This window comes from Electrophorus electricus, chromosome 9 (assembly GCF_013358815.1).
Source record: "Electrophorus electricus isolate fEleEle1 chromosome 9, fEleEle1.pri, whole genome shotgun sequence".
Classification (NCBI taxonomy): domain Eukaryota; kingdom Metazoa; phylum Chordata; class Actinopteri; order Gymnotiformes; family Gymnotidae; genus Electrophorus; species Electrophorus electricus.
In genome coordinates, this window is record NC_049543.1 from 19,868,040 (window position 1) to 19,881,534 (window position 13,495).

A 13,495-nucleotide genomic window follows, 5' to 3' on the forward strand; every position below is an offset into this window, starting at 1 on the left:
AGAGCAACGTGGCAGACTGGTGGAGAATGTGCCAAAGCGCGCGGAAGCTGCGACCCAACATCAGGGTGATTCCAGCAAACATTGATTTCTGGGCTAACGTTTGAAGTTGAAGCATCAGTGTTGTGCTATTTAAATGAGACGTCAACTGTCCCGTGCCGGTCCGTAGGCCGCACGCGCAAATGAACACGGAGTCTGCGGGGTCCGTTCTTTCTGAAATCGGATACGGCGGAAGAAGGACGTGACCAGCGTGCGCGGCGCCCTTCCTCGAGGAGAAACAATGCATGGTGTGGTTTTGCGTAGGGCCCAGCGTACCTACTTCATACTGGACACCACAACGTCGCAAAAATGAGTATGAAAACTTGTTTTCCTTGCATTACTCGAGGTTTGAAAACACGCTTTTGGTTATTTTGAGCAGTTGTAGTTTTCTAAATTCTAAATGACAACTTTTTTGGGAGAAATGTTGTCAATAGATTATAGAATAAAACAAAGACATTTACCCAAAATCATGCCCATAATTGGTAAAATCAGAGTTTGTTCGTGTGCACGCATGCATGCTTGTGTGTGAGAGAGAGAATTTCTAAGAAGTGAAGATTGAAAAAGTGAATCAGGTTCAAATGAAAGAAAGACATTTGTACAAAGTTGTCCATAACCTTGGCCAGTCTTTAGCAGCGATTCTCCGGGTAGGGCTTTGAAGGAGAGCAGGACGGGAGCCCTGGCTAGAAAGAGAGAGAGATCCTTTACAGAGCCTCCAGTTCAAACCTGCATAAAACATTCATTTAAATCCAAATGATTGCAACAGACTCTGGCGCAGATATAGAAAATTGATTGGGACAGATTTGAAGTAACCGGTCCAAGCCACTATCTCACCCAATCTTTGCAATTGTCCATGCAACCATGAGGTTCCAGAAAACAGAGGGACCTTATTTAATGATTCATGTCTCGTCAAGGTTCTGGGTGGTTTCCTGGAAATTCAGAAGAAAGGCCGATTGACTGTTGGGTTCGCAGGCTGCAGAGCGGGCTGGCAGAAACTTCTTGGTGATTTGCACCCTGTGTTTGTTTCCTGACGTAATATTTTGCCATAAAAGTAACACGTTTATGACAGGTGACCAGGGTACGCGTCCCCTCTGCGGTGACCCTGAGGCCAGCGTGCCGCTCACCGGGGCCGGGGATAGGCGCCCTGTCGGGGGTTTGGCGTCGCGGCGTTGGTTGGCAGCTTGTGGATCATTAAGGCTGACCTCTCGTGCAAGTTGCAGCAACCTTCCCTTCTGCAAGGCTTAAAAAGACCTGCTGGCCTTCCCCGGTTCTAGCGATGCGCCGTAACCCGGACCGGAGAGGTGCGTGCATCTGTCTGCTGGCCCACACGGCTTCTGTGCGACAGGGTGCGGGGCTGCCCAGGACACAAATCTACATTAGGGTAGTTCGGCCTGAACACTCTGATAAAAGCCAGGTGGCATGAACAAGGAGCTGTATTTAGCTGTGCTATTAGGACAGAACAAGTGAATTAACTACAGAGCGATTTGCTGTTACAGGCTAATTTGCGATTCCAGGCACAAAGTTAAAACATAGCACATTTGTCACCACAGTTTATCTGGGCCTTAGAAACCGATCACAAAGGTCTGTTTTGCTATCGGTGCGTATGAAATTAACTGTGCACACAAAGTCTTTTAATTGTTTTTCATAACACAGTTGGCATCCCTAAGATACACAGGGTGTTCATGCCAAGTACTGGTCGTTTTAATCAGAAATAATAATTTTTTAAATGATATTTTAATACCTTCTAATGGTGTGCCAGCTTCTAAGAACATCAGGAACAATCAATAGATTACATGATGTATTCATAACAAAAATAAAGTAGAACAATAAGTGTTATGGTTAGAAAATATATTCTGTTTTCTATTGCGGTCGCAAAACAGCATCTCGCGTGCATCCTGCTGTAGAAAGCCACGTGCAACTGGGCTTAATTTCTCAGCGTCTCGTAAAATATGGGCAGACTTGTACCTTTTGCTGGATATTTGAATCAGCCCGGATGGTGATTTCAGAGCAGTTCCCTTGGCTCGGCCTGGGTGCGTGACGTCCCGCCGGCCCCCTGTGCAACCCTTCCGGGCGGGGCCAACTGAAGGAGGGCTATAAAAGGAGCCGGTAGCGGGCCGGGGGCTGGCCGTTTAATTATTTAGCCTCCTTTCCCCCCACCTCTGTGTCGGGGGAATTAATATGCTAAACTTCCATCCACGGTCAGGTGCTTTCCCTGGCGTTAGATCTGGTTAGAGAGTAATGGATGAGCCGCGGCGGCGAAGCGTGGTCCAATCCCCGCGCCGTGTTAATATTCATGCTGTTATGATTAATATGACCCATCGGTTCAGCGCCACAAGTGTGCGGTGCCGGTAGGGGACCGACGGCGGAGCCGCGCGCCGCTAGCAGCCATTTGTTAGTGGCGGGCCGGTATAGAGTCGGCTCAGAGCAAAGTAAATGTCGGCGCGTGTAGGGAAACGGGCGTCTCCTGAGTGATTAGACAGCGTCGCAGCTTATTGAAACTAATGCCTTCCTGCAGTTCCCCGCGTGCTGATTCGGAGCTGTTCTTTGGTGATTTGATCTAGATAATGACTGGTCGCTGCCTGGCAGGGCCTCCGCATGTCATGCGTATGCTCGCGATTCGCGGCCGTAGACCTCCTCGCGGTGATGAGATTTAAAAAATAATAATAATAAATCTGCTCTGTTAATGGAAGCTTTTTGGGAAAATGCATTCTAAAACAATGTTTTGCTAAAAGCTGCTGCAGCCGAAGCCACCGGCTATAGCCTCATTTACCGTTAAATAGTCTCGAAAATGTTTCCACCTGCCGTTTTGACCGTCTCCAGGGACGCTGTTCGCTCTTTCCGCTCAAGGAAGGGTGCTCCACACATTTACGTCAGTCTGCTGTGCTTGACTTGGCGCGGAAATGTCCCACAATGTCCTCGCTCATTTATCGGGTACAGCCTGTTTCAAGCAATCAAGAACGTTGGGGTGGTCTGAACTTGAACAGGAAACAAGACGGCGCATCTCTGAGGCAGCGCGGACCCGTGCTTTCAGATTGGGTCACCAAAGACGCATGTGTGAACACCAGGTGTGAAGCAGGCCTGCAATTTTTAGCACCTAGCAAAAAAAAACAGAAAACGGCAAACCAGTTTTCGTAGCCAGTTGCGGTGGTCTCCTCATCATAGAAAGATAACGCACTTCTTTGTCAACTTTCAGTACAGAGCTAATATTTTATTTGATTCCATTTTATCTTCTCAAGCCAGCCACTTGAGAAGAATGTGTACAATTCTAAGGCAAAAAAGGAATTAATCTGATACTGGAGTGTAAAATCAATTTCAAGGTATCTCTCTCCTCTGCAGCTTCCAGTATGTGATATAATGGCCATTGCTGAGGTTGTCAAATGCTGAACTTTCTATTCAGTTACCTTCATTTAAGCGGAGTTTGTGGTGAGAGGTGAGGTCTCATTGGACAGCGAGCACTAGAAGGGCCCTACATTAATGAAAGTGCTCAATTTAAGAAGGGGGGTGGGGGATTGCATTTCTTTCTAGCGACTGCTTCATTCATCTTTAGAAGAACTCTATTTGGGCGAGACTGAGAAGTCACAAGTGAGGCCTGTACCACGAATAATACTCGTATTTAAGGCTTTATCGATTCCATGGCGCCGAACACGTGCCACAGTTTCAGATGCCGTTTTTGTTTAGCGTCGCGTTCCGAACCTGCGCTAATGAATCGCGTCACTGTGTGAAGGAAGCGCCAATCCAAGCGCGTCTCCGAAACAGTCCTGCTGGAGTCGGCGCGGCTTTTTACTGGTCTGTATCAAAGTCCTTTTGCTTCACGGAACGCCAATTACCCCGGTCTGCAGTAACCCCTGTGCCACTCCTGCAATACGTGTGTGCTGCTGTCTGCACAGTTTGCCTGGTTGAGAGCGCTCACTTGGGGACTCCAGCAAGCGAATAAAATAAGGCTGGAACGGCACCGAGGCTTCTCCTGGGGGGAGGTGTTCAGAGGGAGGTGGGGGTACGGAGCAAGAGCGCGCCATTATAAGGAGTTCCCAACATACTGGAGCCCCCTGGCAGAGGAACAAAGGCTGCTCCAGGGTCGGGATCCAAACCATTAACTTAGCTGTTTGCGGCGCGCAGGAAACGCTCACTTGCTTAGGCCTCTCGCAGCGGTAAGGGCGCAGTACGCGGCCTGGGACATCGGCGGCGCTCTCGGAAACTTCTGCGACCGAGGAAGGAACGCACTTCTCGTAGTTCGGCTGGAGGGGCGAAGGTCGAAGAGCCGTTCGTCGCGGCTGCGGAGGCCCGCGCAAGGTGCGGCGGGTCGGGCTTCGGCCCATCAGCGCCTCTGCAGCGGGGAGCGAGGCCCCTGAAGGATTCACACTCGGCGCATTGTACTCGGTTCCCCCCAGACGTGCTTTTATCATGGAGCAACTTGGAAACACAAACAAACATACAAATAAATAAATAAGTAACAAAGTGTACAGGGAGTGCACGGTGGTCAGCTGTCACTGGGGTAATTACACAGAGAAATACGGCTGGAGCGAGAGTAGAGAGGCTTCGCGAACACCTTTGATCAAATGCAACGCTGGATAAGAGGCCACGTTTGTTCCTTTGCTAAAATAAAAAGAACAAAAAAAAAAGCAGCAATATGAAAGGGTTTCGACGAGCGCTCAAACATCTGCTGAAAACCTCCCCCCCCGCCATTTGGCTCACAAAACAATAAGGATAACTGTTTTCGTCGCATTAGATTTTTGTTTTGAAGTGTCTCCCACCACCCCTTATTCACCACTCCCTGCCAAATGCCCTAAAGGTGTCGCACGGCTGCGGCGCTAATATGTTAAAAGCCTTCGTGTGCAGAATGAAGGAAACGATGGGATTCGTTTCATCTGTCGGTGCTTCTTAAGTCAAATCAATTATCATACAAAAACATATGCCTACATTTTGGAAGAGCAGCTTAATTGGTTTCCATGGTTGTAGAGAGGATTTATATATTTTATCTATCTATCTAAATATCTATCTATCTATCTATCTATCTATCTATCTATCTATCTATCTATCTATCTATCTATCTATCTATCTATCTATCTGTCTATCTATCTGTCTATCTATCTGTCTATCTATCTATCTCTCTATCTCTCTATCTATCTCTCTATCTATCTCTCTATCTATCTCTCTCTCTCTCTCTGCCAGCACCAAATATGTATGCATGAAGTGCTCTGTTAAAAATTTCTTTGATTCTTACGTGATTAACAATGATTGTACATTTCAAAAATAAGTAACCAGCCATTGTTAGTGGAATATTTTTGCAGAACTGCCGAAATAGCAAATTCATGCACTGCTACATCCTTGCAAAAGTTTAGAGTGTAAATGCATGTAGTACCAAACTGTTGTTAAACATTCGTACTTGCTGTATTCTACCGTGATAATTGATAGTTACACCAGAATAGTAACTGGTTACCCAAGAATAATATTTGAAGGTTTGGCAGTAAGCATTTTCCTGGTGTTTGAGTCCATCCTTACTGTCTACAGATATTGCTTCCTTGCATCCGTCAGACAAGACATGCGCAATTTCGAAGTATTGCATATTATCACTCTCAACCTCCATCTCCAGGTCTTGTGAATGGATGTGCAGCCTAATCCTCCGTTATCAATCTAATGGTAATTTTTAAATCTAATTTGTCTGCGCAAAATGGCTCGTAATCAGGTTTCAGAAGAATGAGCCTTTTAGTTATAATCCTTGACATTACCTCTGCCACATCTCCGAGTTGTGAGGGACGGCGGTGATGTGGGCTTGCGGTTTGCAGGGTCGCGCCGGGTGAACCTCTCTAAGGCTGAAACAGGCCAGACAACTCCGAGCACAAAAAAAGGGGTTAGGAATCATCTTGTGCACCGTCTCGCACGTCTCTTCTGTAATCGGCTGTTTGTACCACACGAGAGCTGAGCGCTTGAGAAAGCGTAAGGCGTTCAAAGAAGTCGATCTCAAGCCTTGGGATGCCGCGTAATGCGGAGATATGATGGCCAGCGGACGTTGCTGACTATGTTACTATGACTACACAGAGTATGCGTTACCTAAGCAGTCAGACATACTTGAAAGATGTTTTAGTACGTTGAATCCGCATTATTTATTTATTTATTTAAAAGAGCCCCTATCGGGGATGAGGTTTATCCTAAACTATTGCAACCTGCTACCCGCCGATCGCCCATTCCTCTTCGCTGACTTTAGCGGTTCAGTATATCAAAACGCTGCGAAGGTGAATAATAATGTGGAAATTGGTATAGCCAGCTAGCATTAGCATTACTGCAGTATTCCTTTCAGGCCTGAGTATAAGAATCCAGAGTTGGTAGCATTCTTGCCCAAAGCAAGCATGCATTGTTTTCCAAGGGTTATGCGTAGCCTGAACTGGAGAATATGTAGCCTGAACTCGGGATAATCCATGTTGGACCACAGTGCATAACGATGCGTAGTGAACTTCTTAAAGTTGAGGTCTTTTTTTATTTTGTAGAGCTGGCAGCATCAAATCTCAGCACTGCCATTAACGGGAAAGGCAAAATTTGGCCTCAATTGTTGTCCAACCTTGTCTTGAGTAAATGCTTTGGACTCCCAAAGCAAAAGCCTTGTTAACAAATTTCAAATGTGCATAATTTTCAAATCAATTTTGATGTTGGGGTGTTGTTTTATTGAGCTTACAAGTTTCCAGTTGTGCTCATCAGAACATTTATATAGTATATTAATATAGTAATATGTAGCAGAATTTTTCAGATAGTTAAGAAAAAAATTTTTTTTTTTGTTTTTTTTTAAAGAGACAGATGCAGTTTAAATTATAATCCCATAATTCTGATTGACACGGTTTGGCAGGCATATTGTGCTGTATTCGGGCGACTGTATACCTTCCAGTAAACATACGAATCAGCAGAGCAGAGCAGTCAGATTAGCCGAAATACGTTCATACGTTTTAATCAACGGCTGTTAGTTTTCATCGCGGCTGTTAGTTTTATGACTGTGCCGTTGTGACTCAGTTCAATGAAGACCTTAGAGTGACTACACAGCTATGACTAATTTATTTTCTTCACTTTCTCCCAATAGCTTTATACTCCATCGTCCTCTTCTGCGTCTTCTTCTGGATTCCATTTGTTTACTTCTACTACGAGGAGAAGGACGAAGATAACGTCAGCAAATGCTCGGTAAGGTTGCCTCCTTGGTGGGCGGGCTCTGTCGCACTCCCCGCCCCCCCGAGGGAACCGGTGACCTTTCCCTGAAGCAACACACCCAGAGAGAGGAAGGCTTTCGCTGTTCAGTAAATGCAGCACAATACCGGGACCTACGGTGAAACGGAACATCACGGCCCTGCCTCGCTCGCGTGTAAAACGGCGCTCGTAATCAAGAGCTGGGGAGAAGGTTAAGTCGGGCTAATCCTATTTCGACAGAGGGGCCCTTCAGGTATATTTAAATGAGTAAAAATCACCTGATTAGAGATACGACAGGCCTCCTATATTAACTCCTGCGAGCTGAGACTACCTCAGCAGAAAAAGTGGGCCACAGCGAGGTGGCGAAGCGTATGGAAAAGGTCCTTTCTTCTCTAGCAGCAGGCGCTCGCGGAAATTTCAAATATTTGTCTCCGAGGACAGTATGGTGATGTGCAGATTACATGCTGAGGAGCCTTCGCCTCTTCTGTAGTGTTGATTTGGCACTGACAGGGTCTCCTCCTCACTCGCTCTCTCTCTCCCTCACATCAGTATCTCAGGGAGTCAGGCTAGCGCGACCGAGCCTCAGTCGGAGAGATGGCGAAGGACGGCCCAATTTCCTGAACAGCATTTGCTGAAAGTGGCACAAAACAAACAAACCCCCCCCCCCCCTTCCCACCCAAACCCACGTCTGTCCTACTTTACCGCATATTCGACTAGGGCCGATTAGCGGCGCGATCGATGCAGCCTTGCAGCAGAAACTTTTGGTGCGGAGTTCGGCGGATGACCCCGGCGCTTTATTCTGAACGCACCTTCCATTTCCACAACCATCAAAGCAAATTTTGTGCGCACACCGCACCGATTTACCCGCCCCGCGATATATTTCGCACTTCCTACAGCTCAGAGTATCCTGCGCTCGCAGGGGTGTGGTATCAAATTTTGCTCCCCTGGGCACATTTATGTACCAGTCCCCACTCCCCTCCCAACAAAATAAAGGAAATATATTTACAGTTTGCTGTTTATTTTTACCGAAACTGCTCAGCAAGAAGTTGCTTGGAAGTTGTAACACCTATTAGCGATCTGTTTTCACTTGCACCACAAGAGGTGTCCGCACTTTTCCCTCAGTGACTGCGAGTGCCTCTGGAACCCACGGCGTGCGTTTTACAAGTTATTTGCCAGGCTGCACCTAACTTCCTCGGGTTATGATAGGAAAAACGTCTGCTACGATTGTGATTTTATGCTCATTTGCTACACTTAAACCAATACTGTGTTTATCACCGCGTGATTCGCTACAAACGACCACAATTGCAGCTGGCAAACTAGGTAAGATTAATGTTACTACAACAGATTTACTGTTCGGTACTTTATGCTCACCGTTTTTCCTGAAGCAAACGGGTCAGAAGTTGCTTGCCCCCCCCAACACACACACACACACACACACACACACACACACACACTTCTCTTGCCATCCGTCCCTCCTGAAATTCTGGGTTTTTCGTTTCATTTTCACTGGACGCTGGGGACGAGGAGGGTGAACAATTTACAGTGGAAGGCGCAGCGTCATCTTATTTATTTCTGTAATAAGAGAATATGAAAGTTAGAATCCCAAATCAATTTATTTCCGAGGATTTTGGACAGCCCACATCGAGGGAGGGCCCATTAACCGTGGTCCGATGCCCCTGCACGCACACATTAACACCGCTGTAGCTCTGAATGCATCTGTAAGGATTACGGTAATTCCACACAGAAGTGCCCATTCTTATCTTGAAGGCCAAAAGCGTTATCTGTGTTAACATGAGATTAACACATGATTTAGGCTCGCAACAGTAATAAAATAACAATTATATAAATGTTTAAAAAGCTATAAAAGCTCCACAACAAAAACAACTATAAAGTCACTTTTTAAAATGGGGTTTGGAGTAGTAAGTTTTTATGTCTTTTATGCTTTTATTTGGATTATCTCTGTTTACGACATTTCAAGACATCTTAAGATTTCTTTTAAAAAAATAGTTATTCCGTTAACTGCTCCGTTTCGGTGTTATTTTAATAACGCCGTTTAATAATGACGTGTTGCCAGATGTCATTTACTTCCAGTGTTTTATTTTTGGTTTGTTTATATAAGTAGGGTTAATGAACGCTGCTAATCATTCACATTACCCGATAATACTCTGGGCAAGTTCGGGGACAAGGAAAAAATTAAACGAACAAACAAAACCAACCCTGATTTTGTGACCCGCCCCAATAAATCTGCCCCGCCATTATCCCTCTAGTGCATGCTTAATGTGGAATTGCATTGTCCATGCCATGACCCCACGTCCCAGCTCAAGCTTAATTGAGTGCCAGTTCATTTCCTTTCTCATTACAGCAAGTGAAAAATGCCTTGAAGTACACAATCGGATTTGTCATCGTCTGCGCTGCGCTGCTTTTAATCGGGTAAGTACATGGCTCCGAGGGTCCGTGCCCCACCCATTTGGGGGTTTGTTTATTAGAAAGGGACTGCTACTTATCCACAGTCGGCATGTAAATAGTTTAAAATGCCCTTCTGTACGGCTTGAGAAGCCCTCAGCCAAGTCACGTGGTGCGCTCTTTTGAAAGTATGGCTTCTTTATCGGTGCCGAACAGCAGTTGTACTCTGCTGCCTCCTGTGCGACGGTGTTCGCCCGTCCTGTGGCCTCGAGTTCCACTACTCCTTTAAAGCTGTCGGACTTGGGGATCTGTAAGACACTAGAGACTCGCGCGCCAAGCTGAAGGTCTTTGCCCCGGCTAGAGTCGCAGCAGCTTGTCCCGTCCTTCGTTAGGCGTCTGAACGGACGCCGCGGCCTCTGCGCCAGCCGCCCCGGCGTGCCCCGTTTAACCCCGAGTTTACTCGCCCGGCGCTTCGCCCGCCCCTTTGCGGTGCGAACACAATGGATTTCCCTTTCTCACACTTTGAGAGAAACGCGCGTGCTCTCCCAGGTCATGTAATTTAACGGTCTTTCAACCATTAAATGACACTCTCTGGATGGGATACCTTGATCAGAGAACAGGGGGGGCGCCAGCCGCACGGCAGGCGCGCTACTCCTGTACCTGCTTTTTTAGAAGAGGCTTCCGGAGATGGGAAGTGGGTTGCTCGTCTTCACGCAGACACAGATGGGATGATGGGTCACAGTTCTGTCTGTGCTTGCGTGTTTGTTTGGTTTTTTTTGGACCCCGCAGACATAGTTACCACACTACCGCACTATTTGGTGTGAGTTAAAGCACGTAGGGAGGATATAAGTATTTAAATAGCGTTTCATGGTCATTATCGGTTCTGTTATTGCAGTGGGTCTAGTGTGCTCCAAGCTTACTGGATTGGCCATTGCTAAATTTGTTGACCTGTTGGGTACGAGTTCATCAGTAGCAGTTTGTGTTGTGCAGGACACCGCATTTAAGCATCTCCAGGTAAAGTGGATCGAAGCCCATCGTGAATGCTGGCAACTGGGGAACAATGTATGTTTGCGTATATTTAACCAACTTGTCTAAAAAAAACAACTTTAATTATCAAGTCTGGTACGAGACTCCAACTCGAGTGTGTCAGCCGGTAGTGGGGAACGACTACTAATCTTCCTCATCTCGTACCACAGGACGTTTGTCCCGCTGCCGCCTCCGTCCAGGCAGAACTCCACCCAGTGGGAGAAGGTGCAGTACCTGTTCAAGGAGCTCGGCAGCAGAGGTAAGCCCCACGCTCGTCACGTGACCGTGCTACCCTTCTACTTTGCAAACTAGTCCTGTGCCACAGCACCTCCTACACCAACACGCGCTGAGCCGCACCGTCACCACCAACCCTGGATGACGGCTCTGCTCGGCACGGCGCGAACCTGGCCGAGCAAAGGCGCACACCTCCAGAACGGCGGGGCGGGCGGCGGAGTTGACGCGCCGGCTCGGCAGGGGCGACATTTTGGCCTCATCAGTGCTGGCGGCACCTCGTTATGGTGCAGGAGCATCAGCGCAGCAGGCATACGAGTGAAAGCCAGCTGCTTCCGCCAACCGTGTTTATCCACAAGTGCGTGCCCCCCCCCCCCCCTTCTTTGGTCTTGGTCCTCCTATTCGTTCATTTGCTCTTTTTTCCCGCTGCTTTTTATTGCGGTCACGCGTGTCGCGGGTGACGGGGCAGTAGGTGCTGCGTGTGGGCGTTATGAAGACACTCGTCTCTCTTAGATCCCCCTCCCCCTGGGCGCCTGTTAACACCTGGGGATCTATGAGGAAATCTGTCGCAGTCTCTCAACCCTACCTGATTCGAGCCTGGTTCCCCACGGCCAATTCTAACTGCGAAAGAAAGGGAAACCATCTCCAGATCCTCCCGTTTCTTTGTCCACCGCTGCAGATGGGAGGTTAATTGACAGAAGTCGCCTGGCCAGCTGTCTCCTGGCTAACTCTTAGGTTGGGCCCAGTGCACTGCGCTTGCTGGCTGTCACTGCTGTGTGTGGGTCCTGCTCGGAGTTGCCGCGGTCCGCAGAACATCTAGGGGTTTTGGGCCTCATTTGAAGACCACGTATGAAGACGGGTAATGCCCCGCCATGCCGAAACCTTGTTACTGCTGTTTGAGGAGGTCGGCGCCGCGCCTAGTTATCGGCAGTGACACCTTCGGGACGGGGCTCATCTCCGACGAGGGCTCTCGGAGGCGTCACTGACATCCCGCCGGTCCCCCGCTATTAATGAACCGAGACCGGGGAGGGGCCGACACGTCTGGAAAGGGAAGGCCCCTTCGTCACAGCCGGATCGGCCGAAGGCTCTCCGAAGCGCTCCTCAGTCGCTGGCCGGTTCGGTGCAGCTGTAATCTACCAGTCTGGCCCACAGAGATTGGCTAGTAATAACCAAGCGGTTCCCAATGTCGCGGGAAAGCCCGCCTTCTGTCCGCGGCCTGGAGGTCCCCCTGAGCCATGCGAGGATGTGGCGAGCTCTTTGAGAAGGCGCCCAGCGGCCCTGTTCGACGACCGAACTTCACAGCCAAGCAGCTTAATTCGGCGGACTCTGCTTCGCCCAGGCACACCAGCCACGCCGCTGCGGTCATATCCGGAGGGAGACGACCTAAGGTGAGGCGCTACACCGCCTCCGGATAATCCCCCCCGTACCAGCAGGCGGGGCGAAAAACGACAGGTCTGTGAGTCCTGCGGTCTCTCAAGGAAAGGAGGAGAGAGAGAGAGAGAGAGAGAGAGAGAGAGAGACAGAGAGAGACAGAGACAGAGAGGCATCTGGATATCGCACCGCACGGCGGGGGTTGCCGGTTCTTTCTGCCCATTATTCTGCCAGAGCTCAGATGCAGTTCCCCAGTCACAGCTCTGGTCTCTAGCAGACTCCCATCCACAACCCGAGGAAGAAGGAAGCAACCAGAAATAGCACGATGTAAACACCAGCCAGCCCTGCAGGACTCCTTCGAACCCAAACCCCCCCCGCCGGGTTTCCCCCCGCCTCCCCTTCCTGCCTCGTCAACGTTTCGATTCTTTCGCGTTCGTGACCCGAGCAGACGTTTAGCAGGCCCGCGTTCGAGAGCCCACAGCTGCGCACATGGACCGGAACGTCCCCTTTTGCGGCACGTAAAAACCCACTCCACCCCTCTCCTCCTACCCTTCAACTTTCTCTCGCTCGCCTGAGTTCTTTACAACACCCCCCTCGCCGCCCCGTTCGGCAGCCCGGGCGCTTATCGGCGCGGGGCTATCGCCGCCTGCCCGGCGCGGTGGAGAGACGCGGCTAAGAGCTGGCTTAATAAACATCTCCCGGCGCCAGGCGGCTCCGGAGCCCCCGGGGACTCCAGGCACGTCGAGATAAGGGCCATCCCACCCCCACGACAACATACACCCGGGAAACCTGCCGTCGCAAAATCCCTTCTGATAAGGACACACAATGCTGCCGCCCACCTCCCCCGTCTGATCCCTGCGAAATCTTCCGCTGGAGCGGCCGGGATGAAAACTGGAGGGCTCCCCTCCTCGCCGCGTGATGGGTTTCGCTCTCGATGCCAGACGCGGCCGCCGACCAAGCCCGGAGGAGGCGACGGAACCGCCCCTTCACATGCTAATGTCAGACTTCCCGCGTGCCGCGGTGCAGCGGCAGGTATATAATCCGCTCCGTTCTCCGTCGTCCTTCCCTTCATCCGTCTCCGGGCTCTTTTGTTTGCCAGCCGCGTTTCGGGGAAACGAGAAAACCACGGGCCGGGATGAACGCTCCCGAGGAAAAACAAAAAAGGGCTGTACGTTAAAAGACGATAAAAGCACGTGGATTTGTTTTTTGTGTTCCCTCACCACCGTCATTGTTTTGAAGCAGTTGGCGCGTGGTCGGTAGGGGGCTC

The 13,495-nt window shown here is 49.4% G+C and overlaps 1 protein-coding gene across 2 annotated transcripts in view; it reads left to right on the forward strand.

Moving 5' to 3' along the window:
* Window positions 1-13,495, forward strand: part of lmbrd1 (LMBR1 domain containing 1) — a 56,953-nt gene that overhangs the window by 11,014 nt on the left and 32,444 nt on the right. Inside the window, exons 4-7 of one of the 2 annotated variants that reach the window (XM_027016555.2) lie at window positions 5,542-5,670; window positions 7,097-7,194; window positions 9,560-9,627; window positions 10,797-10,885. In XM_027016555.2, the coding sequence (XP_026872356.2) occupies window positions 5,542-5,670; window positions 7,097-7,194; window positions 9,560-9,627; window positions 10,797-10,885 (384 nt within the window). The remainder of the gene's footprint in view (window positions 1-5,541; window positions 5,671-7,096; window positions 7,195-9,559; window positions 9,628-10,796; window positions 10,886-13,495) is intronic. The other variant, XM_035530180.1, reaches the window with a different exon arrangement.